Source organism: Microcebus murinus, chromosome 7 (assembly GCF_040939455.1).
Source record: "Microcebus murinus isolate Inina chromosome 7, M.murinus_Inina_mat1.0, whole genome shotgun sequence".
In the NCBI taxonomy this organism is placed as follows: domain Eukaryota; kingdom Metazoa; phylum Chordata; class Mammalia; order Primates; family Cheirogaleidae; genus Microcebus; species Microcebus murinus.
Genome location: NC_134110.1, coordinates 91,000,202 through 91,018,466, shown reverse-complemented (window position 1 = coordinate 91,018,466; position 18,265 = coordinate 91,000,202). Strand labels below are relative to the sequence as shown.

Here is an 18,265-nt window from a genome sequence, read left to right as displayed (position 1 = left end):
GAGTTTGAAGTTATAGGAAGCTCTGGTTGCACCACTGCGCTCCAGCCTGGGCAACAGAACGAGAACTCGTTTCTTTTAAAAAAAAAAAAAAATTTTTTTTTTTTTTTTTTTTAAGAGACAGGGTCTCAATGTTGCCCAGGCTGACCTTAAACTCCTGGCCTCAAGTGATCCTCCCACCTTGGCCTCCCAAAACACTGAGATTATACGTATGAGCCACTGTGCCTGGCCTCTCAGGGCATTTTTGATCCTAGACAAAGCAGTCCAAACTTTAATCCATAGGTCTTTGATATTAGAGCAGAAAATGATTAAAATATTAAGATTAAACAGATTAGAATGGGGCTATTCTAAAAATAAGAGTAGCCATTTTCTGGCTGACAGATGTGTTTTGTGCAGCTCAGCTAGTGTTTTAAAGGTCTGGAAAAGTCACAAAGTCACAAACTCTGCATTCTCAAAAGCCAACAACAATCCATATGAGAAAAATGTGGTTTTCTTTGGACAGGCCAGGTGCTTTCCATGTGTTTTCCCATGTTGTTGTCCGCCCAGGCTTACTGCTTTCTTATGACTAACCCTCTGGTCTCTACACATTGAGTTTTTGATTGCTAACAGGTACTCAAGTTACAAAGTTAACGCAAAGACTCTCTTACATCCTACCATAGGCCATAAATATTTGCAATTATTATGTGTCAATTAAAAACAAAATAAAAAAGGACTCTCGCTCTTCTCAAACAGCTGTGTAGAGAAGAGACATTGGTAAATACAAAATTTTAACATAATGTGATAAATGCTACAGTGAGGAAGTATATGTACAGAAGCAGCTCATCCAATCCTGGGGAGAGGCAGGTATGGTGTCAGGAAGGACATGAAAGGAAGATGCATGGGAATTAGTCAGGTAACACAACTGCAGGGAACTGGGAAAGTGTGCCAGGCAGGCTATGTACAAACAGGCTTAAGAGTAATCAATAATGCTTATACCACAAGAATGTAATATCCATCTAATTTTAATTATGTTACCTTTTATTATTTTACAATATATTTCCAAAAATGCTGTTACAGTTGCCTTAACTGCTCTATTATGACCTGGAATAAAAGAACACTTAGAATTAGAACACACAAATGTCAAGCTGTAATACCTACTTGTACTGAACCATTACTGACAAAAGGATGTAGTTTTTTTTATATAAGCAGATGTGTGGCAATGTAAAATAAAATACAAACTTAAAACGGTAAACTATGCTTTAATGGCTATGGAAAGGAGGTGGTTTTTTCTTTCTTCAACACATCTGGTCCTGGCATATGCATTTAGAGCAATATGTGCCCTGAAAGCTTATATTTTCAGTTTGTGCGTGTCACTTGAATCGGAGACCAGACACATGAAACAATATCATCCTCAATATCCTCAATAACTCCCCCTCCAGAAGGTTGCAGTGTTAGTGATGGTAATGTACAATTAGTTTCTCCATTGACAATGGATGCTTTTAATTTTCTCTAAAAGAGAATTGATAAAAAAAGCAAGGAAAACTTTTAGGGTCCAATTTTCACTTCACATTCTCCAAGTAGTAAAATGGCAGCTCTTACACATTGATGAAAAAGGATTTTCCATTTTTTCCTATTAGTTTTTAGTCATTAAAATGTATCTGCATATAGTTGATTTCTTATTTCCAAAAAGAAAATTTTAGTTACCAAATATTTCAGAAATTTAATAAAGCATTACATACATGTAATTAGCTCTTATCTACCAAAAAAACCCATATATATGTGTGTGTAAATATACTTATTTAATCTTACCTTCACTGAAGTTCTTTTTTTCTGGCTGGACATGAGAAACAAGATTAAGTGACCAATGCTGGCTTTATTCTTTATAAGCAATAATTTGGGTCTTTTTTCATTCAATGTGACTGCAGCATTTTAATAATAAATTCATAAAAGGCAATACGAAGAAACACCTACTGAACAGGCTTTTGCCAAGCAATTCATGTTTTAAAGTTAGACTCTTCCAAAGTGGCACTATGGCATTATAGGCATTCAATTTTTCTTTCCTTTTTTCAAGTTTGTCAGTTCTTTACCACTGTTATTTTTTTCTAGCAGAAGATAGGGTGTACTCACAAAGTAAGGCCTAGAGACCATTGACAGTTGCTTGCAATATCATGGTGGAATTAACTCTCAGGAGCTGATATAAACCAAAGTGAATAGTAGCCAGCTAGAACCACATTTGGTCACATTCAAATACTTTCCACAATCACTATGCTAATATACATGTTCCCTTCTTCTCAACTGATTTTGTGTTAATCTTATTAAAATTATAAAAAAACGAGACTGCAAGGTTTTTTAGAGTTGTATTTTTAGAGGACTACTATGTTCAAATGAATATATTTTAATTTGCAACATGTCATTAGTAATATCCTTTCTATAAACATGGTTGGCAAAATAAAAAAGGCACAAAAGAGAGGTAATGAGAAAGGTTTTCAACTTTCAGTGAAGATAACAAAGCATGTATCTTTCATGAAGAAAAGCAGAGAAAAATGTTCAGTAATTCATGCACAACTTGAGCTATTAAAAAACTCTTCAGATAGGTCCTGAGGCCTGAGGAGAAAACAAATTTTCCTAATCACGTGCTTCATGTAAAATAAATGTAAAGCTGCACATACATGTTTGGTTTTAACAGTGGACCCATGTTTTTTAAAAAGTGAGGCAATTAAACAAAGGAAAACAAAACCAAAATACCTTCATAAACAAAGCAATTCCACCTGTAGCCTCTGTCCTTTTTACCACTCAGTGGGGGTAAAATGTCCAATAAGATGTAAAATGCAGCATACGCAATCATGTAATCTAAAAACTTTTCATGATAACTTATTGCAAATTGCACTTGACAGTTCACCACAACAATGGAAAACTGGCCCCTTGTTGTTTCACACAGTCCTTGAACCCCAAATTGAAGTCACCAGTAGAATGATCTGGATAAAAAGTTTGCAGCTGTGCTCAGCCAGCTAGCTCCACCCTCTGGGTGTGAGCCAACACGGGACACTGCTTTGTCCTGCTCCTTTGAGGGACTCTCATCCTCAGGCAGGTAGTCAGGCAGCTCTGTGTTCTGTTCTACTTCCACAGGAGTATCTTGGAATGGGACCAACATCTGATATGGAGAACATATTAGGAGTTATTACAAAATCAACTTAATGTGATACATAGTATGTCATAAGTTAAAGGTCAACTTTACTCCTCATTCTAATTACCACATTTATTCTCAGGGGCTCTATTCCTTTTACAATTTTCCTGTTATGTGATGGTAGGCCCAATTGCTGAGCACTGTGTAAGCACAGAAAGGAAGGAGTAGAGTATAAATGGGGACTCAGAAGTTGATATGCTGAGGCCCTAGGAGTACATGAACCACCTCTGTCAATGTAAAGATGACTAAAGCAAGTGTCTGGCCCCCTTGGAGGGCCATGAAACTTCCCATCTGTGGGAACCCAAATGAGCTCAAGGCATACAGATTCGTTTTCCCTATCACAAAGTTAGGGGAAAGAGTAGCAATAGGCAAGGATTTCCACCCCATTTACTTGCAGAGTGGTTACTTTGTTATTTTCTGTACTGGCAAGACTAATTAAGGTTAGGAAGACAGTATTTAAAAATAAATGCAATGAAACCATGTATCCTTTACTTCCACATACAATCTGCAAGATATCTCAACTGAGATAAAACTTTTATTCACAAGAGCAGACTCTGAAATCCACAAATGATCTCACTGTATTTCTAAAACAGTTAACTGTTAACCAAGAAACAACACATTCTTATATATCTGGCAACTCAACTGGTCGAGAACAGGGGTCCTCAAACTTTTTAAACAGGGGGCCAGTTCACTGTCTCTCAGACCGTTGGGGAGTGCGCACCGTGGGCCTGGGACGAGTCGGCTACTAAGCAGGATAGGCAGCGGGGGCAAAAACACCTGGTAGAGCGGATAAATGTCCTCCGTGGGCGGCATGTGGCCTGTGGGCCGTAGTTTGAGGACGCCTGGTCTAGAAATACTGGCAGTTTGCTAGCCATAAAAAATAATCATGAGTCTGAATTAGGTATAGAGAAAACTAAATAAATCTTTTACCTCTTCTCCACTTTCACTTTTCACGACTTGCTGAGCTTTCATAACCTTGGTTGATGCTATCGCTGACGCCAAAGCCTAGGCCAAGACAAAAAGGAACAATTTTGAATACTAACTTGTTTACCTGTAACCCCCAAAATATTGAGCCATTTAAAATACTAACCTCTATCAAGTGACAAGCATGCTAAAAAAAAAAAAAAAAAATACTAACCTCTGCTTTCAAATCTGAACGGATTCGTACCACACATCTTTGAACAGCCATTTGAAAAGTAAAGCTAATAACACCTTTAATTTTTAACAAAGCCTCCTCGCACAGGTTTCTCCGAGACTGAAAAGTAAAAGCAAATTGTTATTAAAATAGGTAAAATAATAAAAGCAATTAAATTAATTAAAACCACACTGAACTTAGTCAATATATTTTGGGGGGAAGGAGAACAAATGTACCTATTTTAGTTCTACCACCTCTTATTTTAGGGCATGGAATAGTGGGAGCTTAGTCAAGTTTATTAAATTTTACAAGATCAACAGCATAGTAATTTCTGTTAGATTTTTTGAGCTTCAATACTAATATGTAGTTTTAAAAATTTTTATTAGGAAGAAGTTAGCCAATGTTAATTTACATCTTAAATCAAACACACCAAAGAATAATATAGAAAAAAAATGCCAAAAAGCAGAGGCTGCTCTAGCCCAAGGGTGGGCAAAAACTATAGTGCATCAGCTGTTTTCTGTAAATAAAGTTTTATTCCAGCCACATCCATTTGCTTACTTCAGGCATCTTCAAACTACGGCCTGCGGGGCCACATGTGGGCATTTTTATCCTTTTGTTTTTTTACTTCAAAATAAGATATGTGCAGTGTGCATAAGAATTTGTTCATAGTTTTTTTTTAAACTATAGTCCAGCCCTCCAACGGTCTGAGGGACAGTGAACTGGCCCCCTGTTTAAAAAGTTTGAGGACCGCTGGCTTACATATTACCTGAGGCTAGTTTCATGCTAAGGCAAAGTTAGTACTGAAGACAAGAGACCAATGAGAGCCAAAAATATTTACTCTCTGGCCCTATAAAGGAAAAATCTCTAGGGATAAATTCTAATAGACTGAAGTTAGAATTAGCGAGCTTCAGTGTTTGAGTCACTATTCCTTAAAGCATTTAGTATTTATAAATATCACTGCATCCTTCATTTATGATGTTCTCAATGGTTACCACTGCATTCTCAGGGGTTATCAATATCCTCTTTTTGGTTCTCATTTTCCTCTGATATTGTTCACAGCACAACATAACACATATTCTTCAATGTGGGATATGACATGACCCTGGTCTTCCACTTACCCCAACTGATTATTCCAGCTCTGTCATCATTAACATTACTAACTCCAATATGACTTCCTTTTCATTTGTTTATCACACATATCCACTTGGACATCAAGTGGTCATCTCAACTCAAGATCCAAAGTGGAGATGGATTATAAAATTCCTGCATTTCCTCCTCATAGCTTCCTCTACCTTCAGCCCACACACCAAATCACTATCTCTAAATTTTCCTGGTCAATAAAGATGGCCAACCAGACACAGGTAGTATGTGCCTCCTCCACAGAGAGGAACCAGAATAGTAAGTAGATTCTCACATTTCAACCAGATCATCTAGGAAAGAATGCTATGATTCACCAGGGAAGTGACCAGAAGCACCAAATGTGGGTTAAGAGAGGGTTCAGGGCAACTTGCCTGGGTCAGCTTTTAAGATCTTGGCTACAAGAAAACCCTTTGGCCTACACAGGTCTCAGACCTAAGATAAGGAGCTGCTTGGATACTGCACAGAGGCATCGTTCTATAAAGGGAATTCACATGGAATCCCACAGGCATCCAAGCCTAGAGCAGCTGAGCCAGGCGCCATTCTGAGAACCGAGATACACTACAGGTATACCTGCAGCCACTGCACAGCTCAGAGGATGGACAGAGGAGCCCAGGTGCTCCAACACACCTTTGAGAAGGTTTTCACCACTCTGCTGTGGGCTATGATTGAGACTTAGATGTGGTTGGGCATGATGGCTTACACTTATAATCTTAGCACCCTGGGAGGCCAGGGCAGGAGGATCGTTTGAGGTCATGAGTTTAAGACCAGCCTGAGCAAGAGTGAGACCCTGTCTCTACTAAAAACAGAAAAAATTAGCTGGGCATAGTGATTCACACCTATAATCCCAGCTGCTTTGGAGACTAAGGCAGCAAGATCACTTGATCCCAGAAGTTTGAGGTTGCTGTGAGCTAGGCTGATGTCACGGCACTCTAGCCCAGGTGACAGAGTGAGACTGGGTCTCCAAAAAAAAAAAAAAAAAAAAGACACTGAGAAATGACCAGAAAGCATTTTCCAGTTTCTCACCCACACCACTGGGTGGGGCCCCAGCCTTTCTGGTGGCAGGTCCAAGGTGCCATTTAGTGGGTAAACACTGAATGGAGCCTTGTCTTCTGGCTGAGTTTGGGCTTGACCTGGCTGTAGCCCCTGTCTGGAGGGGCAGGGAAACTAGTTTTTCCAGCATGCATCTGGGGCAGTAACCACCATCCTGCAGCCCAAAGCTATGGAACTAAGCCTCTAGCAAATTGCATTCCTCAGAGTTTCCTGCCAGTATAGCCTGAGAAGGGCCCTGCCCTCTCTGGTCATTTTGGGAATTTGAAGCCAAGCAGTACCCGGCCCTCAGGCTGAATTTGGGCTGACTAGCCCCACCCAGCTGAGGAGAGACAAGGGAGTCCAAAATCTCCTACACACACCTAGGACAATTCCCACCATGCTGCTATGGGCTACAGTGAGACCCAGAAGAAGGAGAATGGCACTCTCCCCCGCATCTTGCCCATGCTATTTGCTAAAAAGTAGACCCACCCTTTTTGATCACAGGTCCAAGGTACCATTTAGGAGGTGGCTTGCTCTCTTCCCTCTAAAAAGCTATAGCAAATGTTTTCATGTTCCCTAAGGACTAAGGATACCACCTATCCAGAGGGATGGCAGGGCTAGCAGTCCTCCCCCCAAGCTGCCTGTCCCTTCTAGGAGGAGCTTACCCTCCCTGGAGGAAAGTCTCTGGCACCAGACCTGCCCTGCCAGTGCATTTTAGCCACAGCCCATATCCAATCTGGTAGCCCTGCGTACAGCTGGTTGAGCTGCGTACACTACCTTTGCTGCAGCTGGGCCAGTGTGGAAGCTGGGAATCTGAGTGCTTTTATGGCCTTGAAGGACAGAGATAGCTTAACTGCCAAGAAAGGCAGATGTGAGGGGCGTGTGCATTTCACAGCTGCCTGCTCCTGCTAATCTCAAGAGGGGCCCACTGCCCAGTCACCCTGTCTACAGGCTCACAGTGCATCCACCCTCTCCTGCCTGAGCATTCTTCCAGACCAGGAGGTAACCGCACCCCTCACTGTCACAGCTACCACCTGAACTCAGGGAACCTTCAGGACAAGCTTGCCAGCCCCAGGATTCAAGGACCATCCAGGGGCCTGAGAACTGGGGACTACCTAACATAGCCCACAACCACTGGTACCTAGACACTCTCGCAGGGGATCTGAGGTACAAGTGAACCAAATTGCCGGCACTGCCACAGTGGGTACCTACCTGCACAAGCCGAAAGACAGTGTACCTCTCTCTCTCTACACTGTGCAACAGAGTTCCTGGCAGAGGAGAACAGGTGAAATGCAAAGCTAGCTGCTTTGAGCTGGGTGAAGAGGTTCCAGATGAGAAGGAACCAGCATAAGAACTCTGACAGTATGTAAAAAACAAAACCAAACAAAATAACAACAACAACAAAAAAGAAGGCACTCTCGACATCCCCAAAGGATTATACAAACTCTCCAGCAATGAACTGCAACCAAGAGGAAATTTTTGAAATGTCAGATCTGAAACTCAAAATATGGATCAAAAGCAAGCTAATGGGATAAATGAGAAATTTAAAAACCAACACAAAGAAACCAAAAAAATAATCCAGGACATAAATAAAACATTCACAAAGAGATAATTTAAAAAAATAACAGAACTTCTGGAGATGAAAGAGTCATTTAGGGAATGTCAAAATACAGTGGAAAGTCATAACAACAGACTAAATCAAGCAGAAGAAAGAATCTCAGCTTGAAGACAAGTATTTCAAATTAACCCAGCTAGTCAAAATTAAAGGGAAAAGAATCAAGAGAAATGAAAAAAATCTGAGAAATATATTATGTGAAGTGTCCAACTATAAGAATCATAGGTATCCCTCAGGGAAATGAAGAAAAAACAGAAAGCATGGAAAATCTATTTGAGGAAATAATGAAGGAAAACTTCCCTGGTCTTGCTAGAGATTTAGACATCCGGATATAAAAAACGTTAATGAACTCTTGGAAGATTCAATGCAAATAGGACATCAACAAGGCACATAATCATCAGCCTGGCCAAAGTCAAAGTGAAGAATAAAATCCTACAAGCTGCAAAATGAAAGCCATCAAGTAACTTATCAAGGAAAACCCATCAGACTAACAGCAGACTTCTCAACAGAAACCTTACAAGCCAGAAGGGATTGGGGTCTTTTCTTAAACAGATAACTGTCAACCAAGAATTCTGTATCCTGCAAAACTCAGATGCATACGTGAAAGAGAAATAAAATCTTTCCCAGAGAAGCAAACACCAAGGGAATTTGTCACCACTAGACCTGCTCTATAAGAAATGTTCAAAAGTGCTTTTCAGAAAAGAATGCTTGACACCCACCAATGTAAAGACACTTGAAAGTAAAAACTCACACCACTTATAAAATAGTAACACAAGGAAGGACACAAAGCAGCAAAGTAACAATCAGCATGATGACTGGAACAGTATCTCACTTATCAATAATAACTATGAACATAAATGGTCTAAATGTTCCACTTAAAAGATACCTTAACAGAATGGATAAAAAATCACAACCCAAATATCTGCTGTCTCCAAGAAACCCATTTAACTTGTAAGGAGTCACAAAGATTCAAGGTAAAGGGCTGGAAAAAAATATTCCATGTAAAAGAACACCACAAAAGAGCAGGAATAGTTATTCTTATATCATATAAAATAGAATTTAAATCAACAGCATAAAAGACAAAGACAGTCAGTATATAATGATAAAAGTATCATTTATCATTACATAATAAAAGTGATCAATTCAAAAAGATATAACAATCCTAAATATATATATACACCTAACACTGGAGCTCACAGATTCATAAAACAAATACTATTACACCTAAGAAATGAAATAAACAGCAATATAATAATAGTGGGGGACTTCAACACTCCACTGACAGAACTAGACAGACCACTGAAGCAGAAAATTAACAAAGAAACACCAGACTTAAACAGGACTCTACAACAAATAGCTCTAACAGACATTTACAAAACAGCCTACCCTGAAACTGAATATACATTCTTCTTATCAGCACATGGAACATTTTCCAAGATAAACCATATGTTAGGCCACAAAACAAGTCTCAACAAATTTTAATAAACCTAAATCATGCCACGTATCTTCTGAGACCACAGTGGAATAAAACTAGAAATCAACTCCAGAAGAACTCTCAAAACTACTAATATACAAATACATGGAAATTAAACAACCTGCTGTTGAATGATCTTTGAGTCAACAACAAAATCAAGATGGAAATAAAGAATTTTTTGAGCTGAAAGACAATGGCAACCTAAATCTCTGGGACACAGCCAAAGCAGTGTTCAGAAGGAAGTTCATAGCACTAAATGCCTCCATCAAAAAGAAAGATCACAAATTAATCTAATGTCAAACCTGAGGGAACTAGAAAAAGAAGAACAAACCAAACCCAAAGATACCAGAAGACAGGTAATAAATAATAAAGATCAGACTATTTCTTTCTACAGAAGAATGGGCTAAAAAAGAAAATTATAAAAACAACAACAACTGGCCGGGCGCTGTGGCTCACGCCTGTAATCCTAGCTCTTGGGAGACCGAGGCGGGCGGATTGCTCAAGGTCAGGAGTTCAAAACCAGCCTGAGCAAGAGCGAGACCCCGTCTCTACTATAAACAGAAAGAAATTAATTGGCCAACTGATATATATATAAAAAAAAAAAATTAGTCGGGCATAGTGGCGCATGCCTGTAGTCCCAGCTACTCGGGAGGCTGAGGCAGAAGGATCACTCGAGCCCAGGAGTTTGAGGTTGCTGTGAGCTAGGCTGACGCCACGGCACTCACTCTAGCCTGGACAACAAAGTGAGACTCTGTCTCAAAAAAAAAAAAAAAAAAAAAAAACAACAACAACAACAAAAAATCAGAGCAGAAGTAAAGGAAATTGAAACATACAAACAAAAAAATAATACAAAAACTCAACAAAAAAAGTTGGTTCTTTGAAAAGATAAATAAAATTGACGGACCAATAGCCAGATTAACCAAGAAGGGAAAGGACCCAAATAAGCTCAATGAGAAATGAAAAAGGAGACATTACCACTGATAACACAGAAATACAAAAAGATCATCTGAGACTACTATAACCATCTCTATGAACATGAACTGGAAAGTCTAAAGGAAGGGGATAAATTTTTAAAAACACACTGCTCCACTTGACCAGCCTTTAAAAACAACAACAACAACAACAACAACAAAACATATGACTTCCAAAGCTTGAATCAGGAAGAAATCCTGAACAGACAAATAACAAGCAGCAAAATTGAATCAGTAATAAAAAATTTCCCCAAAATAACAAAAAACAGCCCAGGAGCAGATGATTCACAGGTAAATTCCACCAGACCTACAAAGAAGAACTGGCACCTCTCCTACTGAAACTGTTCCCTAATACCAAAAAGGAGGGAATCCTCTCTCATTGTACAATATCACCCTGATATCAAAGCCAAGAAAGGACACAAGAAAAGAAAACTACAGGCCAGGCACGGTGGCTCACACCTGTAATCCTAGCACTCTGGAGGCCGAGGCGGGCAGACTGCTCGAGGTCAGGAGTTCGAAACCAGCCTGAGCAAGAGCGAGACCCCGTCTCTACTATAAATAGAAAGAAATTAATTGGCCAACTGATATATATATATAAAAAAATTAGCCAGGCATGGTGGTGCACGCCTATAGTCCCAGCTACTCGGGAGGCTGAGGCAGGAGGATTGCTTGAGCCTAGGAGATTGAGGTCGCTGTGAGGTAGGCTGACGCCATGGCACTCACTCTAGCCTGGGCAACAGAGTGAGACTCTGTCTCAAAAAAAAAAAAAAAAAAAAAAAAAAAAAAAAGTGGCCAAAAGATACAAACAGACATTTTTCAAAAGAAGAGAAACAAATGGCCAATAAACATATGAAAAATTGCTCTACTTCACTAATCATTAGGGAAATGCAAATTAAAACCACAATGAGATACTCTATCAAAATGGTCATAACAAAAAACAATAGATGCTAGTGTGCATGTGGTGAAAAGGGAATGCTTATACACTCTTGGTGGGAAAGTAAATTAGTACAACCTCTATGGAAAACAGTATGGAGATTTCTCAAAGAACTAAAAGTAGATTTACCATTCAACCCAACCATCCCACTACCAGGGATCTACCCAAAGGAAAAAAAGTCATTTTATGAAAAAGACACCTGGCACCTGTTATGATTACTATAGCACAATTCAAAATTGCAAAGATATGGAACCACCCTAAGTGTCCACCTAGGACTGGATAAACAAAATGTGGTGTGTGTGTGTGTGTGTGTTTATTTATGTACATGGGGTGTGTGTACGTGTTTATGTTACATACATAAACACACACACACCATGGAATCCTACTCGGCCATCAAAAAGAATGAAATAATGTCTTTTGCAGCAACTTGAATGGAACTGGAGGCCATCATTCTAAGTGAAGTAACCCAGGAACAAAGAATCAAATACTGTATGTTCTCACTTACAAGTGCGAGCTAAATAATGGGTATACATGGTCATACAGAATGACTTAATTGACAATGGAGACTCAGAATGGGGAGATGGAAGGGGACCACAGGATGAAAAATTACCTATTGAGTATGCAGCACACTATTCAGGTATATTAACAGTCTATACTTCACTATGCAATTCAGCCATGTAACAAAAAGCCACTTTTACCTCTTAAATCTATTTAAATAAAATAGAAGTACATATATATGGCAAAAAAAAAAAAATGGATTCAATTGAAGAAAAAAAAGAAGTGAACAGTAAACTGAAATAAATAAATAAACTGCCCTGTTTCTGTACTGAAATCAGGTTCTGATTGAGTACTTCTGGGCGGATAGGACTCTACAACTGACTCTGTGCCAAGTCTTTATATCACATTCAGTTGTCAAGCTTATTCCCACATCCTTCAAAATAACTCTCACACCACTGCTCATCCCCTACTCAAACCACTTCTCATTTCAAGGCTACTCAGGGAAGGAAAGATCTGGGATATGTCAGTCTGTGGCAGAGCACAGGCCCACAATGGGCTCATCCAGTGCGCTGTCTCTGGACTCTGCTCTGCAGAGGCCTGGTTCTGTGCAGCCTCCTTAGGGGATTGGTGCAAAACAGCTCTATGTTTACTTCGTCCTTGTATTTAACACCAGGTAAACTACAAAGTGAAGTTTGCAAGGCACATATTATTACATGAGTTAGGATAGGATACTATTAGTCTGATTCCTTAAATACTAGGAGAGCAAAAAATAGAAAATAATTTGCCTATTTTACCACAGGCAGAGTCTGATAACCAACCAACTGTATGTGACAGTGACAAATGAGATTCATAAGGGAAATTCATCTTTATTTCAACACAAATTAACACGTTTTCATGAAGCTGATTGTTTGACTCTCCCAACTACGATGTTAGCTTTATGAAACCAAGAACTTTCATACAGGCATGCATCACCATGCCCAGCTAATTTTTTCTATATATTTTTAGTTGGCTGATTAATTTCTCTCTATTTTTAGTAGAGAGAGGGTCTCACTCTTGCTCAGGCTGGTTTCAAACTCCTGACTTTGAGTGATCCTCCTGCCTCGGCCTCCCAGAGTGTTAGGATTAAAGGTGTGAGCTGCCCGCCGCGCCTGACCTACATTTTTCTCATTCATTAAAATCAAACAAAACCTAAGGTATGAAACTATTAGAACTCTAGAGGAAAAAGTTGGAAACACTCTCCTAGACATCGGCCTGGGCAAAGAGTTTATGAAGAAGTCCCCAAAGGCAATCACAGCAGCAACAAAAATAAATAAATGGGACATGATCAAACTACAAAGCTTCTGCACAGCCAAAGAAATAGTCATGAAAGTAAACAGACAACCTACAGAATGAGAGAAAATTTTTGCATCCTATGCATCCGATAAGGGACTGATAACTAGAATATACTTAGAACTCACGAAAATTAGGAAGAAAAAATCAAATAACCCCATTAAAAAGTGGGCAAAGGACTTGAACAGAAATTTTTCTAAAGAAGACAGAAGAATGGCCAACAAACATATGAAAAAATGCTCAACATCTCTAATCATCAGGGAAATGCAAATCAAAACCACAATGAGATATCACTTAACCCCAGTGAGAATGGCCTTTATCAAAAAATCTCCAAACAATAAATGCTGGCGTGGTTGCGGAGAGAGAGGAACACTCCTACACTGCTGGTGGGACTGCAAACTAGTTCAACCTCTGTGGAAAGAACTATGGAGATACCTTAAAGCGATACAAGTGAATCTACCATTTGATCCAGCAATCCCATTGCTGGGCATCTACCCAAATGATCCAATGACACTCTACAAAAAAGATACCTGCACTCGAATGTTTATAGCAGCACAATTCATAATTGCAAGGCTGTGGAAACAGCCCAAGTGCCCATCAATCCAAGAATGGATTAATAAAATGTGGTATATGTATACCATGGAGTACTATTCAGCTCTAAGAAACAATGGTGATATAGCACATCTTATATTTTCCTGGTTAGAGCTGGAACCCATACTACTAAGTGAAGTATCCCAAGAATGGAAAAACAAGCACCAGATATATTCTCCAGCAAACTGGTATTAACTGAGTAGCACCTAAGTGGACACATAGGTACTACAGTAATAGGGTATTGGGCAGGTGGGAGGGGGGAGGGGGGCGGGTATATACATACATAATGAGTGAGATGTGCACCATCTGGGGGATGGTCATGATGGAGACTCAGACTTTTGGGGGGAGGGGGGAAATGGGCATTTATTGAAACCTTAAAATCTGTACCCCCATAATATGCCGAAATAAAAAAAAAATTAAAAAACAAACAAAAAACAACAACAACAAAAAAAATCAAACAGATGATATTAGAAATACTTTGTATATCTTAATATCTTCCATTCAATCAATTTATATTTATCAGAACTTACTTTCTAGAAACTTTTTAGGATCTTGTGGCCCCAGTTTCAATAAGATAGTTAACTTATTTGGCTCTGCCATAGATAATATGCATATGGTGGCCGGGTGTGGTGGCTCATGCCTATACTCCTAGCACTCAGGGAGGCCAAGGCAGGAGGATCACTTGAGCCCAGGAGTTTGAGGTTGCTGTGAGCTAGGCTGACGCCACGGCACTCTAGCCCGGGCAACAGAGTGAGACTCTGTCTCAAAAAAAAAAAAAAAGATAATATATGTATGGAAGCCTTTTCCTCACACTTACTTAGTGAACCCTAAATCCTACGGCCTAAGTGCCTATACACCACAATTAAAAAAAAAAATTATGGATAATCTAATGTAACCTACCTGGCATAGCTAAAGAGACAGGTGGTTGGCTAGGTACAGTGGCCCACACCTGTAATCCCAGCACTTCAGGAGGCTGAGGAGAGAGGATTGCTTGAGCCCAGGAGTTTGAGAGCAGCCTGAGAAACATAGCAAGGCCCCTTCTCTACAAAAAATTAAAACATTAGCTGGACATGGTGGCATATGCCTGTAGTCCCAGCTACTTGGGAGGCTGAGGCAGGAAGACTGCATGAGCCCAGGAGTTTGAGATTGCAGTGACACCTGGCTCTCTCTAGCCTGGGTGACAGAGCAAGAACTTGTCTCTGAAAAACCCAAAGAGATAAATGGTAATCTACCAGTTGCCACCTTTAAGTAGGTAAGTTATGTAACTTAACATTTGCTCAAGATAACTTCAGAGAAACTTCCAATTCCAGTAAAGATAGAATAACAGGCACCAGACTTACTCTCCAAGATTAAAACAATTAAAAATACAGACAAGATAAAATTTAAAAAACAATTATTTATAGACATTGGACAAGTTTTCATCTGGGCATGAAGTCTTCCTTATGACAAGGTTTTTTACTACAAATCCAATTTCTTTAATAGCTATAGAGCTAATCAGGTATCTATTTCTTCTTGAGAGAGCTTTAGTAATCTGTCTTTTAAGAATTTTTCCTGTTTAATCTACATTGTCAAATTTATTGGCATAAAATTATTTAAAATATTCAATTATCCTTTTTTTTTTTTTTTTAATTTTAAGACACAGGATCTTGTTCTGTTGCCTAGGCTGGAGTATAGTGGCATGATCACAGCTCACTATGACCAGAACTCCTAGGCTTAAGTGATCCTCCTGTCTCTCAGCCTCCCAAAGTGCTGGGATTACAGGTGTGCACCATCACACCTGGCTACTTATTATCCTTTTAATGTCTGTAGGATTTGTAGTAGTGTCTTCTCTCTCATTTCTGATAATAATTTGTGAATTCTTTTGGTCAGTTTGGCTAGAGGTTTACCAATTTTATTGATCATGTCATAGACCAGCTTTTGATTTCCTTGGTTTTTCTCTATTGTTTTTCATTTCACTGATTTTTGCTTTTTTTGTTTCTTCTCTTTTGCCTGTTTTGGCTTTAATTTGCTCTTCTTTTTCTAGTTTCTTAAGACAGAAGTTTAAGTCACTGAAGTGACACATTTTCTCTTTTGTATAAAAACATTTAGGCATCTGGTACTAATGAATTTCTCCTTTAAACACTGTTTAACTGCTTCCCACAAATTTTGATGTTATACTTTCATTTTTATTCAGTTCAAAATGCTTTCTAATTTCTCTCCTTTTTTATTTTTTTATTCCTGACTGCCTTGGAATAATTTCTCTTTTAATTTAGTCATTTATTCATGTATTATTTTAGGAATATGTTATTTATTTTCCCAAATTTGGAGGGGATTTTCCATATATCTATATCTATTATTGATTTCTAATTTGCTTTCATTGTGCTCACAGAAGATATTTTGTACAGTTTCAACCCTTCTAAATTTATTAATACTTGTTTTAGGAAGGGCATGGGGAGGAATGGCAGGGGCAATATATGTAACCCTAACAATATTTGTACCCCCATAAATGAAAAAATAAAAAATTTAAAAAATATATACTTGTTTTATGGCCCACAATATGATATATCTTGGTAAATGTCTCATATGCACATGAAAAGAATAAATATTCTGTTGTTGAATAGAGTGTTCTATGAATATTAATAGATTAAATTGGTTGACAGCATTATTGAAGTCTTCTATATCCTTACTGATTTTCTGTATACTTGTTCTATTAATTGAGAGAGTTGTGTTAGAATCTCTAGCTCTAACTGTGGGTTTGTCTATTTCTCTGGACAGTTCTGTCAGATTTTACATCATAAATTAATATCTTATAGCTCTACTAGTAGGGGCATAAATATTCTAAATTGTTATTGATATGCCCTCTGATTGACTTCTTTAGCACAAATTAACCCTCATTATCAGTATTAAATATTGATATTGGGACTTATTGACTATTAGGGATGACACTGAAGAAGCTACTTAGTTGACATGGTATCTCTTTCCCATCATATGAGCCATATGTTTATAAAACTCTTACCGTGTCATCAAGACCATCTATATGCAAAACCACTGTTTTGGCACGTTTATTTGTAGTTCCTAGAAAAAACTGAGCTTTCCTTCGACGTGAATTCATTTCATTGAAACTATCACCATCTGCCATACTGGAGGACTGAAGAATATCATAGATTTCAGAGGCCAGAAGTTTTGTTTCTCCTGGAGTTGTAGTCCTTGAAAAGAAACACATATAAATTTATGAATCAGTCTTGTCACTTCAACTTATTCTGCAATTTTATTTCTCATCTTTGTGGAGCCTTTTTTCCTTTCTTTCTGATGCCTTATTCAATTTAAAAGCAATACCAGAAAATTCTAGAATAATCAATAATATAGAAAAGGCATCTAGTCTATAGTAGTCTTCTAATTTCATTTTAAACCTGTGGCTCACTGAGATTTAAAACCCCTCATTATAGAAGTATAAAAGTCCATTTAATAAAAATCTTTAATTAAACAGAAAATCAACTAGCAAGTTCAGGTTTAAGATGCTCCTAGATTATCATTAATATTCAACTCTCAATTTCAAAGTACCCTGACCTTCAAGAAAACATACAAAAATCCAAAAGGAGAAAACAAATTAGAAAAGAATCATTCATATTATCAGCTAATGTCAAGGAGATTTCTTAATATGATCAAACTGATTATTTCTTAATTTACATTTCTTACACATCACAAAGCCATGTATATATCATAAAACAAGAACTCAAAAGTTTTCATTCTTAAAATTAAATCCTACTATAGCTCTTCGCATCAACATCTAGTGCCATGCTGTCCAATAAATCTTTCTGCAATGATGGAAATGTTCTGTATCTGCACTCTCCACTCATATGTGGCTATTGAGCACTTGAAATGTGGCAAGTGCAACTATAGAAATAAATTTTATTTACTTTGAACTAATTTAAACTTTCCCATGTGGTGAGTGGCTACCATATTAGGCAACAGAGATCTAATTGTTCAACAAATTACCAACAGTAAGTACAGAACCAACAGTAAGTACACATAGGAAAAGAATCCTCATTCCACCTACAAATAGGCTTAATTAAGTTCAAACTCTTTACATTCAAGGCCTTAAAATGAAAGCCTAAAAACCCATTTGGCTGTCTACATTAGCACATTGTGGCCTTCTATTATTCTTTGGGTTCACTATGACACTTGGCCATCTCCTATAATGACCAAGCATTTTTATATATTCTTTGCTGTTCTTACTTTAGAATGCTTTCCACGCTTAAAACCTTGCTCATGTCTTTCCTCAGCAATAAGAGCTTCATTCACCAAGACCATAGGCTTTCTAACTCTTATTGTCACCCTTAAAGGGCCAAGTTGACCACTACCTTCTTTATGAAGCCTTCACCCAACAACCCATTTCTCACACTGCATTCA

At 38.4% G+C, this 18,265-nt stretch overlaps 1 protein-coding gene across 1 annotated transcript in view; it reads right to left on the bottom strand.

The window, feature by feature from the left end:
- Positions 1-982: 982 nt before the first annotated feature.
- Positions 983-18,265, bottom strand: part of ARMC1 (armadillo repeat containing 1) — a 41,279-nt gene continuing 23,996 nt past the window's right edge. Inside the window, exons 4-7 of the mRNA XM_076005264.1 lie at positions 16,872-17,061; positions 4,299-4,415; positions 4,091-4,165; positions 983-3,127 (exon numbers count right to left, since the gene is read on the bottom strand). Of these exons, the coding sequence (XP_075861379.1) occupies positions 2,936-3,127; positions 4,091-4,165; positions 4,299-4,415; positions 16,872-17,061 (574 nt within the window). The 3' untranslated portion in view covers positions 983-2,935. The remainder of the gene's footprint in view (positions 3,128-4,090; positions 4,166-4,298; positions 4,416-16,871; positions 17,062-18,265) is intronic.